Source organism: Orussus abietinus, unplaced genomic scaffold (genome assembly GCF_000612105.2).
Source record: "Orussus abietinus isolate OABI.00-Male unplaced genomic scaffold, Oabi_2.0 scaffold61, whole genome shotgun sequence".
In the NCBI taxonomy this organism is placed as follows: domain Eukaryota; kingdom Metazoa; phylum Arthropoda; class Insecta; order Hymenoptera; family Orussidae; genus Orussus; species Orussus abietinus.
In genome coordinates, this window is record NW_019394279.1 from 481511 (window position 1) to 503206 (window position 21696).

At 47.0% G+C, this 21696-nt stretch overlaps 1 protein-coding gene across 1 annotated transcript in view; it reads right to left on the bottom strand.

Annotated features, from left to right (window-relative positions):
* Positions 1-1318: 1318 nt before the first annotated feature.
* LOC105699995 (growth factor receptor-bound protein 7) overlaps positions 1319-21696 on the bottom strand; it is a gene marked incomplete at its 5' end in the record, with an annotated part of 54678 nt that continues 34300 nt past the window's right edge. Inside the window, 3 exons of the mRNA XM_023434920.1 lie at positions 1319-2819; positions 3678-3771; positions 8480-8748. Coding sequence (XP_023290688.1) covers positions 2562-2819; positions 3678-3771; positions 8480-8748 — 621 coding nt within the window. The remainder of the gene's footprint in view (positions 2820-3677; positions 3772-8479; positions 8749-21696) is intronic.

Below are 21696 nucleotides of genomic sequence, written 5' to 3' on the forward strand. Positions count from 1 at the left end.
AATAATGATTGTACTTCTCGATATTATTACGTTAAATCAAAAGTGTGGGGGTGATCATCTTGGGAAGCGACAAGAAAGAAATGCCTCTTTGATATCCGTTAAAGCTACTTCGTTATCGGCGCGATAAAACATTTCCGTGAGTTAATTTAAACCACACATACTCTGCTACTTCGTCCCATCTCTTCTGTGTCGTTCCCACACCCTCTGCCTTCAACTTTCTCTCCCACTCTTTCACGCGGCCTCATTTATATTAATTAATAATCAGTAACGAACCGATCGCACGTCCAAAACATTCGTGTAATGTATGAGATCATGAACATCGGATGCCGCGAGGTCGAATCGCAAGCGAATGGAAGAACAACAAAGGGTCGACTTAAAATACATAAACCGAGGGAAATATTAGCAAAAGGACGACGCTGGATAGTCCTTATCAAGGTGATACGAAAGTGGCATCCAAGGAATCAATCGTTCATGAAGCTTTTCTCCTAACCGGATGTACCGAATCGTTTCAAATTCTACTCCGTTCATGTAAAGACTATAAAGATGATCCTGGCACTGATAAAATTTCATGTATAAAAAAATTTTTAAATGTCCATAAACAAATTTAAAACAAAAAAAAAATCGAAATTTTACGGGTGTCAGGAACTCCCTCGCAGACTCCATATTCACATTGTAAAGTTTTAACCGATTCCGTAGACCCAGTCCGGAGAAAAGTTTCATAAACGAAGCCCTTGGACGCCACTTTCATGTAACCTTAAATCCTTCCAGTATTTTCGGACGGAGTTCGTTCCTCGATTCGCTCAAAAACTCGAGCCCCGACTCCTCCGTTTCCCCGATGCAACGAGGAGAGTTTATTCTAAATCGTACTTGAACTTTGACAGAACAAACACACATCTTGTCGAACATTCGCCTGAACTGCCGCCACCACTTCCACCCTCTCCCGTGCGAAAGAATTCGGTCGTTCCGAGGATGATTTCTCGCCCCAACAATGGTCTGAATGGCGACGAAGTCCTACAAAGACACGACAAATACGATCGCGACTCCATTACGATATTATTCAAATGACAAATCGAAATGACATTAAACTAGTGTCCAGAATTACGCGAACGACAGAGCGGTCGGCGATGAGTGTCGCTAAACGAGGTTGACCTCCCGAGCTTCCTCTGTTGAAAAATAGATTTTGTAGAAAATGGCCGAACGTATAAATCGTAGGGTCTCTTAGGTTTCGGTTGATTCTTAGATTTCTGGACTCTTCGGCGAGCGAAGGCTCGCGAGAAGAAGCGGACTTCGCGCGGATTGATCGAAATCAAGTATGTANTATATCTACTCGTGAAGAATCGCGACTCTAGCTCACAAATAGGGGCCGCTTTCGGGCTCCTGAAGATCACACACACGCACGAACATACAATAACTCGGGCACACTCGCCGGAAAGACTGAACTTCGAGTCACAAACGTCTTATTGCCTGCGCGAAATTGCGCATTGGTCACAGAACATCGCCGATCGTGGCGTGCTCTTTGCACGTCGCTTACATCTCTAAGGCTACACTTGTTTTGCACGGCGACACGTAGAAAAGGAAAAGGGGGGTCTTGCGTCTACGTTGTTTTGTACTCCGAGGTCTCGAGGGCGGTAATTTCCGGTACGAGAGATTAAAGAAGAAAAAAAAAAGTAAAAAAAAGGAAAGAACACCGGGAACTACCGGCAAAGCCAGCGCGACAGGAGGAGACTCCTGGCCTCGCTAATAATTCGCATTAGTCGCGCTTAATCCGTTTTCTCGAGTCTCTAAGAGCACCTTAAGATCCACTAGACAGTAAGGAATCGAAAATCTTCCTTAAGCCTATTTCTAACATACGATAAAAACACTTAAGAGGTACCCCTTAGCCTCTCCTTCCCATTCTCCATCGATTTCACCCTCCACAATTTATTAATAAATCCCGACATCAGCCTAGCTACGCAATTCTACGTTACAGGAAGACGAAGGAGAGGACCTAGGGTTCCCTGTCGAGGGACCGCTGCCCCGTCTTCAGGGTCCTCCTCGAGGGAGGGCCCCGTGACTTCCGGAAGTCCGACCCGTCCTAAGGCGCACGCGCACGCGTCAATAATCCTTTAATAACTTCTAACCCACCCCGAGAATTCAAGAATCCCACACGAGAGACCTTGAAGAGAGGAGCGACCATCGACTTCCGGGGCGTGATAGCCCTGGAGGTCGACGTCGCTCCTCTTTGTTGTCCTCTGATGTTTTAAACGCGACGAACGCGCCCTCTCGACCCCGAAGAGGTTTCGACTCGCAGGCTCCTCGTTCGTCCAGGTGTCCTCTTCGCTTTGGAGAGCTGGTGTCCCGTTGAATGGACCATGGTACCAGGGTCCAACTTCGACCTGGACGTCCTGCTAGCCGCAGCTCCCCTTGCAGAGGGTCCAGCATCCCGACGACGTCGACCGAACGTTGCCATGCCCAGCGCTTACGTTGTTGTTGTTCTGGCTGCTGTGATGGTTGTTGTTGGTCACGCTAGACGAAGTGGTAACGTGCTCGTCGAAATCGCCGGGTCGCTGGGACCGCTATACTCAAATGCTGGCTGGATTGGGCAGCTCGTTGTTCTTGGAGTTGAATCTCTGAGCTGCTTCTGGTGGGGATGGCGATGCTCCGCCATCTTCTGGCCTCGTTGGTGGGACTGGAATCCCACTCTGCACGTAGTGGGTCAACCTCGTCGGCAGGGAACCTGCGTTCAGCTGGTAGAACTCGATCAGCTGCAGCAGGTCGTAGAACTTGGTCACGCCCTTGTCGAGGGTGTACAGCCAGCAGTTGCGGCGCTCGTCGAACACCTGGAAGATTGAAGAATCGTTAGCTGATCGGCACTCTTAAGAATGTAAGGCAAATGTTTGGGCGAATTATTCAAATTTTCGGCGGTTCTGGTCATGGGCACGATTAGTCTTGGTCTTACACTCTTGGGTACTCATGTATCAATTTTACGGTTGAAAGACATCTACCGAATCGAATCGTTTCAAACTTTACAACGTGAATGTGAAGACTATAAGGAAGGTACTACTGACCTCGAAATTTCAAGATTAAACAATTTTTTTTCTAGATATCTAACATTTTTTATAACAAAGTGAATCTTATGGGTATTAGGACCTTATAGCCTCCTTCTTGAGGTCTTGAAACACAGAAAATTTGATTTTTCGAACAAGAATTTCTTTTTTATGTATGCCACTTTCATAACACCTTGAACGACTAAAGACGTCTTTTAACCTTACGATTGAGGTACGGATACGAGACTTCAGAGATTTTTCAAAACTAAGACCTACTTTGCATATCACTTACAATTGTTAGATGGTTATTATACAAGGTATGGCGAAATCTAAAAATACTCAAGCGAGAACGCCGTGACCAAAGCCGCCATCTTGGTATCGCGTCCTGAGTTTGAAAACAAAAAAAAGGAGATAGAGATCGAAACCACCGCTTCGGCTGCGACTTTTCTGGGCAACAATGAAGAACAAAGTGTCCACGTTACTCGAGACGGGTATGGGCTTAAGAGACGTATCAAATGACTACCAGAAATGGTAACAGAATACCGAAGAGGTAGTTTCGCTCGTTCGTTGCGTCGACTTCTTCCGACATGTTTGGTCGAAGCAAGAACTTTCGATTCGACACGAAACATCGGGGATTTTACGAGCTCTTACCGGCTGAATCTGGGCGTGGAAGACCTTCTCGCTGTACTTGTAAGTCAGGACGTAGGCTCCAGGATTGCTCTTGCTCTCTCTGACGAGGAAGACCCTGCGCAACAAGGAGGAGATTCAATTAAACCAGCACGCACGAAGAACTCGCGCAAAACGAGAGGACGGGTTAAGTGCCGACTTCGAAATTGCGTAAAAATAAAAAAGGGGGAGAAAAATGGGGAGAGAGAAAAAACGCAAATCGGCGAGCGGCGAGACCAGACCCTTATTCCGCGGAATACGAGCCGGAAACGAGTCTGGCTACGAGGAACAATAAAGTCTAAGAGAGGCGATGAAGAGGAGGTGCAAAAGAAGTCGGTACGCGTGCAACGGTAGTACCAGTGCTCTTCGCACTAAAAAAGAAACAAAAAAAGGAGGCCTACTTAAAAGAACCAGAATTCCGAATATTTTAACTGGATTAGATCATTATATCTGGTCTTACTATTTATCTGTTTAAACGTATAACATATTTTTTGCAAAACATTGCCTGGGTACGTTGTTACTCTTCTCGGGAAAATCCAAAGCGAATTCCTAATTTCGCGTTAATCGCGTTAATCAGACCTTCTGATTCACTGACAAAAATGCCCATGTAAATTGACATACTCGTTATTTCGATGTCACGATAAATAGCAGTTAATGATAACGTAACGTCACATTTAATTGAAGTTAAAAAAAAAAATTTATCAATACGGTGAAAATACAGCGTAACGGGTATTTCTACAGTTTCTGATTTGTAATGTTTCCATTTTACGTTTTTGCGTGAGCCAAGAGGTCTGTATAAAAGATACGTAAATTTCCGTCGATTTTTATCAGGGTTAATACCTAGAAATCTTTCAACCAGGCGCATCTAGTAACATTGGTAGGAGCTTTTTTCCCATTTTTTAGACCTTTCTTTAGCTTCGCCGAACCGCTCTAACGGAGCTCGCCGAACGAGGCGTATCGCGGGATGAATGAAAATCGTCGTAAAAGGCGGATAGAGGTCAGCAGATGCAATAAGAAGACCGACCATGAAAAATGCGACGGCGAGTCGGTCGTAAAGTCGATTGCACTGCGGCTACGCGATCGTAAAACTCGAGAGGCTTTGCCCGCTGCTTGTTGCTCCCTTCATTACCGACGTCCCCTTTTCTTCCTCGACGCCTAAAAGGACCCTAAAGGATCCTTCGCAAGGATCCGGTGCTCGTCCTGGCCCGAAGTCCGGTGCCGAGGAGAGGAAGAAAGGGGCAGGAAAGACCCCTGGGCTCTTTTAGCTCCGACGACGTTACGATGAACTTCGCCTCTAAGAGGGAATTGGAAAAGCGACCTTTGCCACAAGAAACTCTTTATTGCCCGGCGGTATTAAGCGGTCTTGTAAAAGTACTTGCTACGGGTCTTAGAGAGCGTGTACGATGGACTTTATGTTAACCCTCTGTTGCATGACGTTACTGGCAGCTATGAAACCATACGATTCTTGATAATTCTAACATGTTTATCGCCACCCTGAGAAAAATTAAGGGTAAATCTTACCTGGGAAAATATCCTATTAAATATAACTTGTATATAATAATGTAGTTTACGAAGTTATTTTCACTTTTCGCAGTTTCACACAGCTCGTGGTGAGGTTGAACATTAATTTCTCTCGGTACGTGGGATATTCATTCACCCGAAAATAGGTTCCTTAGATGTCGTGCAACTCGATCTGGCTCGGTACATGCGTTAAACGCAAAACAAGGCCTGTAATTCTCGGGTACGAACGTAACAACCGGAAGTGGGAGTGTACCGCCTTTTCCTAAGTGGCCTAACAAGGGAATAAACGCGAAACAACAATGCGCGGTATTAACGTATTAACGGAATGGCCGGAGAAAGCGGTGTAAACGCGGAATACCTTAAAACGGGGAAACGAGTGCGCGGATTCCGTTTTCGATAAAGAGACTTCTTGTGGCAACGATCCCAATTCCTAGGAGGATCTATGTAGAAATTGCATAGAAACTACTCTTATTAATTAATCTAAGAAAAATCACGGAGAACTTCACTTCCTAGAGACCGGTACATCTTTTCAGGGTCTAACCGGCGCGGCCGATTTCTGCGTGTAAACAACTTCTTTATAGAAATAATTCTCCCCTTTTTCGGCCGGTCATTTTACGAGGAACTGGCTGCCCTCCTCCTTGGAGATTACGCCGTTTCCTTTTAATGTTTCTCGAAGCCGGAGGCTTCCGGGAAGAGAGATCCTCTCCTCCGCTCGACGGCGCGGCATTACACGGGGCATTACCGAGTTCGCGAAACGGACGCCCCGAATGCGCTGCATGGAAATTGGGACCTCGCCGCAGTCGGACTTGCGGAAGTTGTATCCCAGGATTGTCCCCAGGTCGTTTGGTTAATGGATTTCAAGCGAATCCGCGACCGCGGTTGCCCTAGGTCGCTGATAATGGCGTCTCTTTCTGGCTCCCCTGACCGCGCTCGCGCCCTCTCTTTCCCTCTCGCGAGGCGCTCCGAAGAGGCGAGCTAACCTCACTTTCTCGGCATTAACCACGCTCCCGGTTTTCGGACCGCTTCGGCGAATCCCTTCTCTATCTTTACAGAGAAATTTCTGTTACAACGGCGTAAATTCACGAGCTAAAACGCGAGGATATTATCTCAATTAATTACTAACCATTAACCCTCTGTTACCGATTTTTCATTTCAAACTACGTGGATGTGAAGTGACGTTAAAGTAAAATAAAAATCAAGATCAAGTCATTTCCAACTCTGCGAAATTTCCCTTTTCTTTTCAACGTTCTCATTATATATCGCATCCGCATTCAAGGCTTCGTGGTCTCTTTACGCGCGCCAACTACGTAAAAGGCAAAATGGCGCACCATAATCTGCTGCATCCGAAATTGGGAGCCGTTGTGGCTGATGCATCGGAAGTGCATTGTTCCCAATCCGTTCGGCTAATTGATTAGAAGTAAATTTGCAACGAGCAGCGTCGCCGGGGCCTCTTCCTCGCTTTATTGGGCCCTTTGGGGTCCCTTTCGAGCGAAGGGGTCGTTAGACGGTGCCCACTCGAGCCGAACTCCCAGGACATTAATTGCGCCCCCCATTGGTCGCATTAGCTACGACGCTCCGGCGAATCCCCGAATCCGGCGCCGACCGAATTCGAAAGGGAAATTAGCCGAGGAGCCGAACTAATTCGAAGCGCCTGCCGCAAGAACCGCCGACTTAATACGCGTAATGGCCGTAACGCGACTGGCTGCGGCTTCTTTAATGCCTTTAACAGCCCGACGCATGCGCGCGCGTCGTCGACTTTTGCACCATGGTCGTCTTTAAGCCAAATGAACGCTAGGCCCCACCCCTTTAGGAAAAGAAAATAAATAAAGAACCTCGCCTTCCATTATTCATACTCAGGGTGGTAGGATCCGAACCCACGATTTATATCGCAATCCTCTGTGAAAATGGAGTCGAAAAGTCCTGTACAACTTTTCTCTACGATGCCTCGTTCGCCTGTGATAATTAATCGAAAGTCGGCCAATCAGCCGTTCGATTACTGGAACGCAAATCGGATCGCACGCCGTCAGATAGCGCGTCCTACGGTTGTAGATAGCAAAGTGTGGAGAGGCGCCTAGTTGACTATCTCTTTAACTAATTATCACGGGCAAATGTACACCATACAATTCTACAGGAATTTTTCCGTTCTCTACCACCGAGGATGACATGTCCAGGAATTTTGTGGACGAATTTTGAATGCACGTATCTACAGCTAAGAGCGAGGGCTCCGTGATACGAGCGAATGCCCACTATTTCCACGTTCACTGTTAGGGAGAAATAAAATGCTTTTGAGGTTATGTTCGGTTTTAAGCACTTTTTCAGGGAGATACGACGGGCGATGGATTTAATTCAATGAGCGACCGTCATCCAGGGGGGAGAATGTCGGAAGTATCCCGTGACGAGTGTCATCAATGCATCGGCGATGCATCGCGACGTTTGGAGCAGAACTTTTCCCTTCCACGGCCACGCGGGGGAAATGCAGAATTCGACTCCCTCCCCTCCGCAGAATTATCGATCGGAATTTATCGTGATTTACGATCGGTCGTAATCGCGTTAAAGGTTACGTAACCGCACGTCGGGCATGTCTCCGTGAACACTTTAGAGGTCGTAACTCTTAACCGGTTCCAGCCGGGCTCGTGGCGGCCATTACGCTATCATTGACCGATCCTCGTAAAGGCGGTGCACGGGCCGACGTAAGGGCGCGACAGATTTTCTACGATTTTAAGATAATCGCCGATAATCAATAATTCTCCTATCTCGGCAGAAATCGACTCGCGTCCGTTTCCCGCCAAATCGAGATGGTATTCACTCAGGAAATCGTGGATTTTCGTGCTCGAAATCACGTGGAAATCAATGGCAATCTTTGGAAATCACCGAACCATTGCCAGAATTTTAAAGCCGACTGTCACACCTGGTACCGAATCGCTTTGTCGTCTATCATATGAAATCAAAAGGCAATCGGTTTTCATTGATTTCCAAGTGAATGGCCCCTTGCCCCCAACCCATGTATGTTAATGACTAACTTTATAGTAGAATTCTAAATTTCATGTCTCACGGGTGAACCGGCCTCACTATAAATCTCTACGTAAATTTATGCGCATAAAGTATGTAAATACGTTATAAAATGATAACATTGCATTTTTAACTTCGCAGGTTAATATCGATAATACGCCTACTCGATGTTAAAGATGAATTTTTCTGGTATGGAGTTCCGAGGTATCGCACTTTTTGCTCGGTACCTCCGAAGGGGTACTCGTTCTTGGACTTACCCGTCGACGGAGCCATGGTCGCGGATGATGGCTGCAGCAAGTTCCCTTTTAATGCCACTATGGAACCATGGTTGAAGAACGTGGATGCCACCATCGAGACCATGCAGCCTGACCATGGCGCAGCCCGGAGGTGGCCTCGAGAAGGGCCTCCATCTTCTTCTCCAGATGATGCCTTCGCTCTCGGCGATGTCCTTCGCCTCCTTCGGGTCCTCCACTATCCTGCCCACGCTGCCGGTGAAATCCATGGCCACTCGGGACCGCACGGATTCCTGAAACAGAACCGAAGACCCGCCGATTAGATTTCAGGGCTCTCGAGGACTGCAGCTGCACTTCTTCAGGGAGTAACCGTATTATCAAGAGGCTGGGGAGAAAAAAGAAAAAAAGAAATGTAAGCGCAAGAAGTCGAGCGGTTTTATCGGTGGACCTCGAGTTGCCCAGAGCTCGCCTTCGTGCTCCCGAAGACGAAGATATGTGTGTTCTTAGGCAATATCTGACACTTTTTGCCGAGGAGCGGACCATCGAAGGACTTTCGCAACCAGACCTAGAAGACAACGATTATTTCTTTCGTTTTGACCCTCGCCTATGCTTCTGGCCTGATTTTTACACTTTTTCTTAGAAGATTAATTGAGTGCTTTGATTAAAGAGAAATCTAAAAGTCATAATCGCTCGGGATTGGATGATTTAGATTTTTAGGGAACCCTGAAGAGCGCCCACGTGTCGTCGACATAGCACGACCGAGCATCGAAGTCTAAATCCCTGGGGATGTTCAATGTACATTTCCGGTAAATTAAATGTGCACTCTGTAGGTATTCTTAGGAATTTTGTATTAGGAGATTAATTGGGTACTTGGATCAATGGGAGATGTAATTATAGGCACTTGGGATTGGGGAATATTTTTAATTTTTAGTGAACCCCGAAGAAGACGTACGCGTCATCGACGTAGCACGACCGAGCATCGAAGTCTACATTCCCGGAAATGTTTCCTGTATATTTTCTGCAAATTCAACGTGAACTCGTTACGCATCCAGTGGATGTACCGTATGACATCGTTAATCCTACAATCCAAGGGAGCTTAAAAAAGCGACGGAAAAAACGGCCTCGCAGAATCCCTTTTAATTCCGGTTTACATCACAGTCGTCGTACAAGGGAGCTTACAAGTGCCACGTAGTAGAATCACTCCGAGTATTCATAAGACTACGAAAGGCGCGCGCGATAATCCTTAAGAAGAAAAAAAAACGAAAAGAAGAAAGAAAAAAGAATCGACGTCGAAATCCCCACAGGGCCCTCCACTTTTTGCCCACGCGTCCGATTGTCAAATCCTTCCATGCCGATTCTCCGAAGAACGTGCATTGACGATATCCGTACAATAGTTACCCGTGGCACTTTATGTTGCCTCGGTTGCGCAACGTTGATTACTTATTACGTAATACCGATCATTAATATCACAACGCTGATTATCATTAAAAAAAGAAAGACTCCCACGACGGCTCTTCGTCGACATTTAAAGCAACCGTTACGACACTGAGAGAAAGAGATACACGCCGACGTATGAAAAATTAGCCGCGGACTAAAATAAATGTTACCGCCTGGCATGTGTCTTGCAACATTAAAAATATTCATAAAACCCATGCACTATCGATACCCAAGGTTATAGCAAAACTGTGCGGTCACGCGCTAAATTCATAATACATTTTTTGTAAGTCATATAAAATTACATTATCTCATTGTATAAAAGCCTTGGAAATGTTCCAAGTCTTCTAGCGAGCCTCTCGAAATCACTTGATACTTTCGGGAATTTTTGAAAACCCCGCGTCGGCCATCTTGGCGTCGCGACCACGTGATCCGGGCCGTTAGCCGGGTTCCCTATTTCCTGGTTATTAAGTTCCCCCGTAGGGCGTTACGTTAACGAAGACCCGACAAAGCAAGATGCCGATTCGAGTTCTCGAGGGCCGGCGGCGGCAAAAGGAAATCCGGCCATCTTGAGTCTCGGCGCATGCGTGCACGCACTCGGACGCGCGCGGGTTCTTCTCACGGGATTAAATTGGCGTTGCGAAGTGATTTCTCAACGCGGCGCGCGGCCTCGCCTTTTACACGGCGATTTCTCAATAGATTCTCAGCCGAGCGACGCGCTGAATAGAAAATAATCATTTATTTCTTTGCTGGGCCCTCTTAGCGCTCCTCGAGGCCCCCGGGCCCACGCTTTCTGGGCTCGGCCGTAGGTAACGGCAAGTCGCGCCGTTACCGGCCGAGCCGGCGTTAGGTGCGCGCGCCGCTCCAAGATGGCGGCCGCGGCGAGAAAGGTGCCTCGTCGCGTCGGATCCTTCCTCGCGAGGATAAATTAACCGCGTGGGAGGTGTGACTGATTTACACCTTTGACTCCGGCTTTTGATCGAAGGCTCTGCCCGACGATTCGAGGTAAACGCAACCGACGATACAATGGGGTAAGTCGTGAATACCGGCCGTTTCGAAACGCACCGAGCCTCCGATGATATGAGCGTGCCCTTTGCTAAATACGCAGTAACGACAGAGACGAGATGTTTTTTTTTTTTTTTCCCCAATTCTAGATGGATTTTCTCGGGGACTTCTTCGAGGGACTGTCGGGGTACCGACAAATCTAAGAAGTCACGAGCGGTCTCAGAAACGTCCGGAAGGATGGAAAAAAGGAAACTGTCTAGGTAGAAGAATTAGATTTCAGCTGAATCAGGTTAAGCATGCCCATACTATTCATCTGATTAGAAGTATCATGTATATCCAGTAGAATATCACCTGGTCGCGCTAATACCATTCCTGATATATCCGATGAGAATTTCTGGACGGAAGAACGAGAATGTCCTACCAGAAAAATGTCAACAGTTTAGGAATACCAGATTTATGTAAGCGTAATTTTCTAGCCGCATTAGTCTCAATTCTCGTTAACGGTAACTGGGAATCTTTTAATCGGACGCATTTAGTAACATCAGCCGGCATTTCTTTTTTAGTTTGGGTACTAAGGAACTGCATCGCCTTCCATGGCGTAACGTCGACAACCGCCGACTGGATTTACCAAAACAGCAAATGCAGCGTTGGGTAAGACCCTTTCACGTTAAAACGGCAGAGGCACAATCGAACGATTTAAACCGGGCTGTTAAACCGGACGCACACGTCGCGGTGTAAACGGTCTCGTTTAAGCGTTTTGATTGCATTCCGGGCCGCGAATTCATGCTCGAGCACGCTTCGCTAATGTGGATCGGTCGTTAAAAAGTGGCAGAGCGTGAGGACGTAGCCGAGGAATGCATCTATTTAAAAGATGGGCCTAAAAGGCCATTTACACCGACGATTCATAAAGCCCCAGACCGAGGAACGTTGCTCGAAACGACCGCGTTATCGCGCTCATTCCCATATTTTCCGTCTATCTTTGAAACGACCCTTCGGTTCCAATAACGGTGAGTTATCACTTAACCCTCGACCTGGTACCTGGGAAAATGCACGACGCTCCCGGAACGTTCCACGTCGAATTCGCAGAAAACACGTCGCGCAATATTTCATCGGCATTATGCGCATTGTGCAATTCATTCCTGCCGCAATTAACCTCACCCAATTGCACCCCGTCCAATAAAATAGCCGGGCGGTGCAACTACTCGATACCGTCCAATTAAATAAAATGGCGCATGCGTTTACACCGCGGATTAGCCGAGCACAACGAGGGCGACACCTCGACTCGAAAACCGGCTGCTACGCGTGTTTCTCTCGTAAAATCCAGACCTGACCTAACCCGCGTCGATGCATATCAAGGCTTCCTCGTCTAACATCGAAAGCACGGTCTCTGAATAATTATTAACCGGGCGCAGGTGCTACTTTTGACTTGTAGGCCAGATCTTTTCAAGAACCGGTCGAGAGTCCACAACAAGTTCCGCGGCCGTCACGCTCCGCTCGGCTAAGAAACGATTCTCAAAAGCGAGATTTTGCGCGCTTATGATTTTTCTTCCCGTGTCTTACCTCTTATTATTTCTTCACTTTTTTTCCCCCCCAGGAGGCGTGGTGGATGAAATAAATCACGCGAGTCGCTCCGACCTCGCCTGCACCGTGGAAAATATCACCTTGAAATATCAAATGCCTCTACATCGCCGCTCCTTTACACCCAAAATTCTCCAAAATTCACAGTACGTTTGTCATATCTTTTTCATTTCAATATACACCGTCAAAAGATATTTTAAAAACTCGCTTCTAGTACACAAGAGTATAGTGAGATTATAGATTCGAGATCATGAAACTGCATCAGTGTTCCCGATTAATTTCCAAATAAATCATAATATAATAGCAATAATCATGCGTTGTAATTTCCTGGAATTTATTCACATTACGTACTGAATTTGTAAGCAACGTTGTAGACGTTTGAAGATGTCAAAGAATTAGAATACCATGTTTGGAGAAAAAAAAAAAACTTTCAACGGAATCATTATAAAATTGCAATAAACTTTTTTAACGGTGTACATCGGTAGAACTGTTTCGATATATCGGAACAGTTTTAAATATTTCGAAATATTGATACGTTTTTAATATAGAAACAGTGTTAAATCGTTTCGAAGGGAAAGCAAGAATGGAGGCAGCAATTGCGTTCTACTCTGGACCGATGGGTGCACATAGAAGAGGAAGGGGAACGGATCGATGGTGGGACCAGCAGTTTCGCAGCCTCTTTCTCTTTCTCCCCATAGGCCTCCACCCCTCAATGTGCACGCCACCCTAGTGGCCTTGACATTGCGAGCAACCCCATGAATCTCTCCCGTACACGAGATACTCTTGTCATCAATGGGGATCCCTATAGCGTAGCGTACTCGTTCTATCATTGTCCTATTCATAAACCGCCGATCATAAGAGCCTTCCTCCTCATAATCTTGATCTTGATAAGCATCGATTTTCTCAGCGTTGACAGATGACGACTTTAATATTTCATTAAAAAGAAAAAATGATATAAATTAAAAAATTAGAAATTTCTCAGATCTTCACAATGGCGACTGACGGAATATTAGGTGCGCCGCGAAAGTAGGGAATCATTGTAGATTCACACAAGCGACTTATGATAATTAATTTTAATGCGAGTATGAAACTTTCTATCGGCTTTCAGCCTCGCACCGAGGTGTCTGCCAGATCTAATCAATTTTCTGAAAATTCACCGTCTCCGATGACTTATAGAAACTGGCATAAGAAGTGAGATTAATGTAATCAGCCTCTGTAATCAGCGACCTTTCCCTGGGGTCGAAACCTCAACTTCGACCATAGTACGTCAATCCTCGATTTTTAGCGCCTTTCCTCGTTTCCCGATACTTCGTGTCCTTATCTCCCCCGATAAAGCGCCCACTTCGCGTTAATTAAGGAAAAGTGAGAAATTCCCCTCTACACCGAGGCTACGATTACAATTTATAATTCCTTCGCGATGATTAAGCCGCCTTTGTTCGTGCTCAGCCTTGACCGACATATTTTCCCTGGGTGATAACAGCCCTTATCATTTTTTTTTTTTCCTTTCCTTCGAGACTCTTCCGTCTTTGCGCGGCCGCAATTAATTCAACTTTAAGTACAGTATATAACCAACTTCGCAAGCGTCTTTATCATCGCGGATCTTTTGCGAAAGGAGTCGACGACGGCCCATAAATTACACGCACCGGTGAAATGCACCTGTCGGGGAAAGTTCGTGGAAAAGATGCCCTCTTCGCCCCCCTTTTCCTGGGATGCCCCGAGAGCCTTGACCAACCTGTGGAGAGTTCCCAGAGCCTTTCCTTCCTTTCGCAAACTCCGCGGCTCGTCGCAAAGTCGACCCAGGGAATTTTAAATAAATTATGGAGAGCAACCAGAGAAGCGTCGTTAACTTTCATAACGAATCGCGAAGGGTGCTCGGGACCACTTGCTCCACGGTCTCGAAACTCGGTGGGCGAGATGTGGCCGCGGATTTATTAACGACAGATGTGCCGCAAAGCATGGAATCGGTTTCATTACCGTAATTCCATCATGAATTGTAAATAGGGGAGTGGAAAAACGCGGGCCCGGTTCGGGAGCGGAGAATATATAGCGGTTGATGCTATCTGGCAGAACCGCACAAAGGCGGGAACTCCAACCCACGATTATCATTGAATATCTCGCGGACAAGTGGAAGTAATTGTTAGCACTTTTAATGTACCGTAGGGAGAAAGAAGGAACGGCCGCGTCTTTGGCCGACCTGTCGAGCGAGATAGGTAGGCGTTTGCAAGCCGATTGTGACACTCGTTGGACATATTCATATTTAATAAATTCACAAATCATGTACAATCGTCCTTTTAATAATGAATTTTCGAGCAATTCGATTGGCCGAGCGAGACAGGTAAGCGCTTGCAAGCCGATTATGACACTCGCTGGACATATTCATATTTACGAATAAATTCACAAATCATGTACAATCGTCCTCTAAAAAATGAATTTTCGAGGACAGTCCGCGGATGATCGAGCTTTTTAACCCCTTTAGTCGCAAGGTCCATGATCAATGTGAATAATTGCTTAGATAATTTTGTAGGAAAATTTGTCGAACGCGATCGACGGCTGGATAGATTAATTATATATATGTATAAATTCACAAAGTATGTACAGTTGTCGGAAATTTAATTTTGGAGCACAGGGTGCCGATGATCGAGTTCTCTCTACCAGTCCTTGAACCTTGAATCGCTGGTGCACGATTAAATAAAATAATTATGTAGATCATATTATTAGTCAGGCTAGAATAATTCATTGAAAAAGTGGCCAATTAGCGGACTGGAATTGAATTTTTGGGCACAGTGCATCGATCATGGAGTTCTCTCTGTCGACCCTCGACTCGCAAGGTACATAACGTGAATAATTATTTAGGCCATATTTTTAGTCGGTACTTGAAGCCATCCCGAGAGCACCTACTTTTCCGCCTAGATCGAAGCTTTTCTTCTCAGGCTGTCTTCCAGCCGGGTTGGGACAGATCCAGCGGCGCGAAATAAAGTGCCCCTAGGCAAGAGAGATCGCGAGATACAGCCAGTCAAGGTACAGGAGCAATTTCCGACTCACGACCACGATCGATGACTTCCTACGCTCGCATTCTAGCACGGCACTCCCGTGCATTGATTGGCGATATCTCACGATCTGTTTACTAAACGGGCACTTCATTTCACGTCGACGCAATTCGTCCCGCTCCCGGGCGCGAATCCTTGCGCATAAGAGTGGGATAAAAAGTGTGCAAAGGAGCATAAAGGTATATTTAAAAAAAAAAAATCGTCCCTATCACGGACAGCACGGTGGCAGCGCTTAATGCTGGATAAACCTCGAAGAGGTCGTAAAGTACGCGATGGAAATCGCGGAACGTGGCCGAACGAAGGAAAACGGAAGACGAGGGAAAGAGATAACCGACAAAGTGGAGGCGACCCGGCAAAAAGGCGAGCGAGCGAGACGGACGCGAAGAGGTGCCGTCATTAGAGACACGCCAGGATAATCCGTAAGAACTTGGCCTTATCTCACATCTGGCCTCTAATGACTACCGTGTACGTACAAATTATAGGGTTTCGTTTTGCGGCTGGCCTTGAGCCTCTGGCACGGTTCCCGAGAGGGCGGTTGCTACGCGCCACTTGCGCGCCGCTACGCGCGCCCGGAATGCCTCGGAATACGTAATGCACGCGGCCCTCTTCCTGTCTCTCTCTAGTCCGCGCCCGCATCGATGCCGCGGCTTCCCTCACCGACCCTTGCTGGACCCGGCGGTCAGTTCCAGGCGGACCTCGGAGCGAGACGCACGGACGGGGACGTCGCTCGTGCGAGGTAAGCAATGCCTTGTATCTGGTACCGAGTAGTTAGTTTCTAATTCTAATTTCCAGTTTCCGTTCTGGTATTTTTTGTCTTTTGTATTTTAAGCTCAGAATCACGAGGGTAATGCAGAGTCGACCCTGCGCGCTATTTCCAGGCGGTGACCCATCCAAGTACCGGCCGCGTTCTACGTTGCTTAACTTTGGTAAACTTACGAGGTACTTTTCCACGTGATATGAGCGTTGACGAAAAACATTAAAATAAATAAATACACAAAAAAAAGGCCGAATAGCGGCGTTAAAGGTATGATGCAAGAACCAACCCGTCCTGACCTACCCAATGATGCACCCTGCGTGCAGCTCGCCTGCAAGTGCACGCACCTGCTTCGGGCCTCCGAAATTAGCAAACCACGTAATAACAACGCCGCTAATGACATGCAGCGTGAACTGGGGTGCAGGTTATGCGCAGTTTTATGAGCACGCCGAGTTCGCTTGAAACTGGGTTGTCGATTCTACACGGGAACCGTTAAAAATTCGATCATGAATGACTGAAGTTTTCGCAGAGATTATGTTGTTTTCCAAAATATCTGCAGTATTTCAAACAATAAACCGTTGTTTTTATATTGTCGAGGGTTTGCCGCGTAACGTTTGGCACAATCTCGCCGTGGAAAATTCAGTAATTTCGGCAGCGATTCCGCAAAATTTCCTCGCGGCCATTTTTGCTTGGTGAGCAAATTCGATCGGATCGTCGTCGCCGAGGGCAGCGCAGAAATAACCAGGCATCGGTAATCTCATTGCGACCCATGGCCGGAAGGTAACCGTAGACCTTATCGGCGGAATATCTCTTGGATGAGATTTCAAGTAAGGCACATTGGAAGTGCATCGAAATGGATTGATTCGGGGATGGAAATAGTTTTCCACAGGCGAGAAATTTTCCCTGAAGAGGAAGATGCAAGTATCACCTCTGTGAATCGGTTCCATGGTGCCCCGACATCGACCGGCGACGAGGGGGGTTTAGGAGGACGCTTCGGTGTGTGCGGGGTCGCCCTATAAATCACCCTGAAAGATGAAGACGCGCCCGTTAATCTCTCGGGGGAATAGTTATTCGGAGTAGTTCGAAGACGCCATTTATCAGCCGGAATTCCGCGCGATGGCCGCCCGGAAGGCTCCGTCTTCCGTCGACGGCGGTCAGGAGGGTCGATCGCCATTAGAACGATTGTCCCCTTCATTTTCAAGATAGAGTGCATTTGGTGACGAGGAAATATAGGGCCCAAGACCCAAAACATCACGATCTTCGTCTTGGACACAGTTTCGATCATGATCTTGCAAAAAGGATTCTTCGTCACTAACTTTTTGTGCTAACCAAATGTATGCCCGATTTTGCTCATCACCGAGCGCGTCCACCATTTTAATCCCTATTCCCTGATACCAACTCTTCGGACAAAGGAGTTCCGCCTTGTGCCGTGAAAAAGTTATGCAACGACCTCCTGCAACACGGGTTATGCAACGGATCAAGAGGGAAACGTCAGTCCCGGAGTTGACGGATCACCTCGCGAGTCGACTCGTCATCGACCTCCTCTCCTCGAGGACCTCTTCAGGGGAGCGACACTTTTGCCTCGACTCGAGAGAGAAGCCTTACGTCCTCGTGGCGACTTGTCGTCGCGGACGCGCCCTAATTGGACAGTTAACGGGTCCGTCGAGGGAGCCGTTGGCACCGCTTTCGACGTAACGCTTCGGACGGAAAAGCGGAGAGGTAAAATGACCCCCGTCACACCAGGAGACAGGAATTCCATCGCGTAAGAAACAGGAAAAGGAACGACCTAACGAACGCTCCCGAGATACTTCACGTAACTGCGTTATTCAGTGAGTCTCGGGTCGTCCTTACGTATTTTACGTATTTTAAACGGAGATCATGATTTTTTTTATAAATCAACGGTCCTCGATCTTTTAATATAAATCATGATTTTTATCAACCCCGGTTCAAAGGGGACGTCGATCACACGGGACAGTCCTGAGACCCGACTTTGGAGTTCATACGATCAACTTTCGCGTGGGAAATTGACAATTTCGTACACGACTTAGAAAATGTTCACCGATGCCGCGTGACTTCTCAATAATGCCACATTATTCATGGGAAAAGAATTCCCATGAACTCACGGATAGGGTCCCTGGAGGGGCCCAGAAGGGTACCAAGGGGACAGTCGAGTGCGAACTCTATTTTCGACCTCCAACGACCGAGGCGGAAGTTTCCCCCCGAAGAATTTTACGGCGGATAGAGAGCCGTCGGGGAAGAGGTATATACCCGGAGTTTGGGTTACGAGCGGAGTCCCCGGGATTATCTTCCGGAGGACTAGGACCGAGGACTCCGGCGCGTTAACGCAAGAACTTTCCGGATAGTGTTCGGAACAAGTTTACTGCTTCCGACCTAACTTCGTCAACTCGTCGGCGGTTTACCCCGCGCGTCCCCTCGAGCACTCCATCCGTCTGGCCGTCTCTCTCCCCCGTCTCAGTACCTCTCTCTCCCCCCTCGCCGGCGATATTATGCGCGGTTGTCGCCGTTTATGACGTATAACGCGCGTTATGGAGCAGCCCTAAGTACCCCGGCCACGATATGTCGACCTGGCCCGGCCACGTATGAGACCCCAAGCGGTCGGATCGACTATGAGACCGCGCGGAAATAACGCAGGCGGAGGAAATCCGGACGAAATCCAACCCGGGGACCTTTTTCACACATGAAAGTATTTCCAGCATCCCCAGTCGCGACTTCGCCCGCGATACGTGCTAATAGAAGTTTGTAAAAACACCCTTTACCCCTTTTTACCTCCCGAAGGGTTGGTTAGGGCGAAATCTTGAAATTTCAATTTTATGTGTACCCGTTTTAGGTAAATACCAAGTCGGTATATCTCGCGAACTTGAGAGATATTAAGAAATTTGTAAATACGCATTTTACCCCGTTTCACCATTTTGGGGGTTGAATTTCAAGAAATCCTTTTTTCAGTGAGCATCTATGATGCTGATGAGTCAGTCAGGTATTTGGCTTTTATATACATATTTAATAATATATTTAATAATATAGTAATCTGGCTTGTTGAAATTGGAGTAACCACTGGATTCTAAGACTCCTCGAGTTTCGATTAAATCGTAAAGGCTTCGCGTTCCAGGGAACTAGATGAGAAATTTTCCTCGGCGAACCGAAATTTCGGATCGATGATCTCGACTCGGTTGGAAGAATTCAATTAACCTCGACCTAGTTAAAATAATGGAAACGGTTTCGAGACGTTTCCTAGGGAAATCAGAGTTCCTACCCGTAATTCGGGAAAGCTGGGGAAATTAATAGGGAAGGGAAGATCTCCCTTGAATATGGGTCGAGAGGCCGTCGAAGGGAAATTCGGAAACTCCGGCGACACCTTGACCAAGAAACCAATTCCGCAGTTCCGGAATCCTGGAGACGTTACCGCGGGGCCTCGTCGACCTCCGGGAACTTAGGGGAATTTACGCGCACTTAGGGAAATTTACGAGAAGCGCCTCGGGGGTGCGGAAGACTGGCGCACGCAGCGCGGCCGCGGAACGGCCGCACGCGTGCAGGAATCTCGACCCCGGGGCGCGGTGCGTTGCAAAATTAATGCCCGGCGGTGCATCTTAAAGGCGACGGGCGTTTTCGTAACCGCGACACTACGTTTCCGGAAGTGCCGCAGTTGTCTCCGCAAGCGGCCCGGCGGTAAATCCTGGACGGGTCGTCCGGGGTTCGAGACCGCACGTACACACACGGCGCTCCTGGGGGCACATCCATTTTCCAGGATTTAGACGTCCTGACTCCCTCAGGTCTTCTCGATCGGTAGAGAGGACTTTTTTTAAGGAAAAATGAGACGCGACATCTTTCATTAATCCCAAATATCCGTTTATTAAAAATTCGCAAGACGGCTCACTTGACGTCGTCCCAAAAACGTCTCTTAAGGTGAAATGAAACACGTCGAGGAACTTGATAGACGTCGATAAAGAAGATTTTTCTAAATGCCTACGTTGCCCACGTTCGTTTTTATACTGACAGCCGTGTCGAATTATATTGGATATTATACCAAATGGCATACTCCACCTGTCGGTTTCATACAATAATTATAAAGAAATCGAAGTAAAACTCCAGAAATCCTCTGGATTCATGCTTTCTGAGGCCCTAATTGACTGCAGAGGGACTCCCTGCGCCATCTGTGATTTCCAGGTAAATTAAATTTTCACTCCGAGACCTCGTATTCCCATCGTTTTAGCATAGAAGCGCGTACAACACTTTTTTTGCCTTTATCCCGTTCAAATGCGAGTTTACCAATTGCCAGTGTTCTAAATTGTCGTAAAATTGTCCTGACCCTTTTGTTTCTCATATCAGAGCCTTCGATAATTGTATATTGATCGAAATATGAAAGCTCGATGCCATTTTGATTTCTGATGTGTCGGGACAATTCTTAGATGATCAGGAGTGATGCGAACAGTTTGGTCTAATACCCTTAAAAGAAAAGTGTTGTATTCGAATCGACTGATTTGAAGAGGGTTTCACTTCACTTTAACACATTAGCGACCGCTGACGTGAATTCACGTCATTTTAAATTCTATTCCTGATTGCCGCTGACGTGAATCACGTCCATAACGTTACACGATACAAGTTTGCGGCAACCGGTTTAAGAATTTCATTATTTTCGCCGGTACTCAGTATTTGAAACGGGAAACATTTGCCGGTCGCGAATGTGTTAATTCCCACAGCTTTCCGTATCTCGCAGATTCCGCGGCTTCCCCGGCACCGAAAAAGCTCGACCGCCCGATAGCCGGATTTCCCTATGGCTTCTTTTCCTTAACCGCCTTGTTATGATTTTCCCCGAAACCTTGAGGATCCCTAATGTCGTTTACAGCCGATAAAAGCAGTCCCTTTGACGCGAGGGAATATCGCCGGCCCTTTGGCGTCAAGAGAAGCTCGACCGGCGACGGCAATTCCGACCGCTCCCTTTGTACAACTTCCAATCGGATTAATGGTCTCGATAGGTTCGATAGGTCGAGAGCTCCGGTAAATTACGTCAGCTCGTTAACTCCCCGATACATACATATATTCACCCAGGGTTTCGAACGGTCCGCGAATAAAATTCCGCGTCTATTTTGACCGCACGCGAGCGGCCGGTTGCGTCACAAGACTTCATGACTTATGCAAGAAATGATAGGCAATCAGTTAGCGTCATCAGCTGGGATGTGTTTAGGTAGAGAGAATCTCGATTCTACCTAAGATCGATCCCTACAAATCGGCGTAAAAAAAAACACCTTGCGCTAAATGAATTATCTCGGATAGTTACAATTTACAGAATTAACCTGACAATTACTTAATAATTAAGCAAACGAAAGGAATGAAATCAGATTGCCAAATATGTGCATTTCTTTGTTCGGTATAAAATAAAATGTATCTTGAGTAAAAAAAAAAAAAGA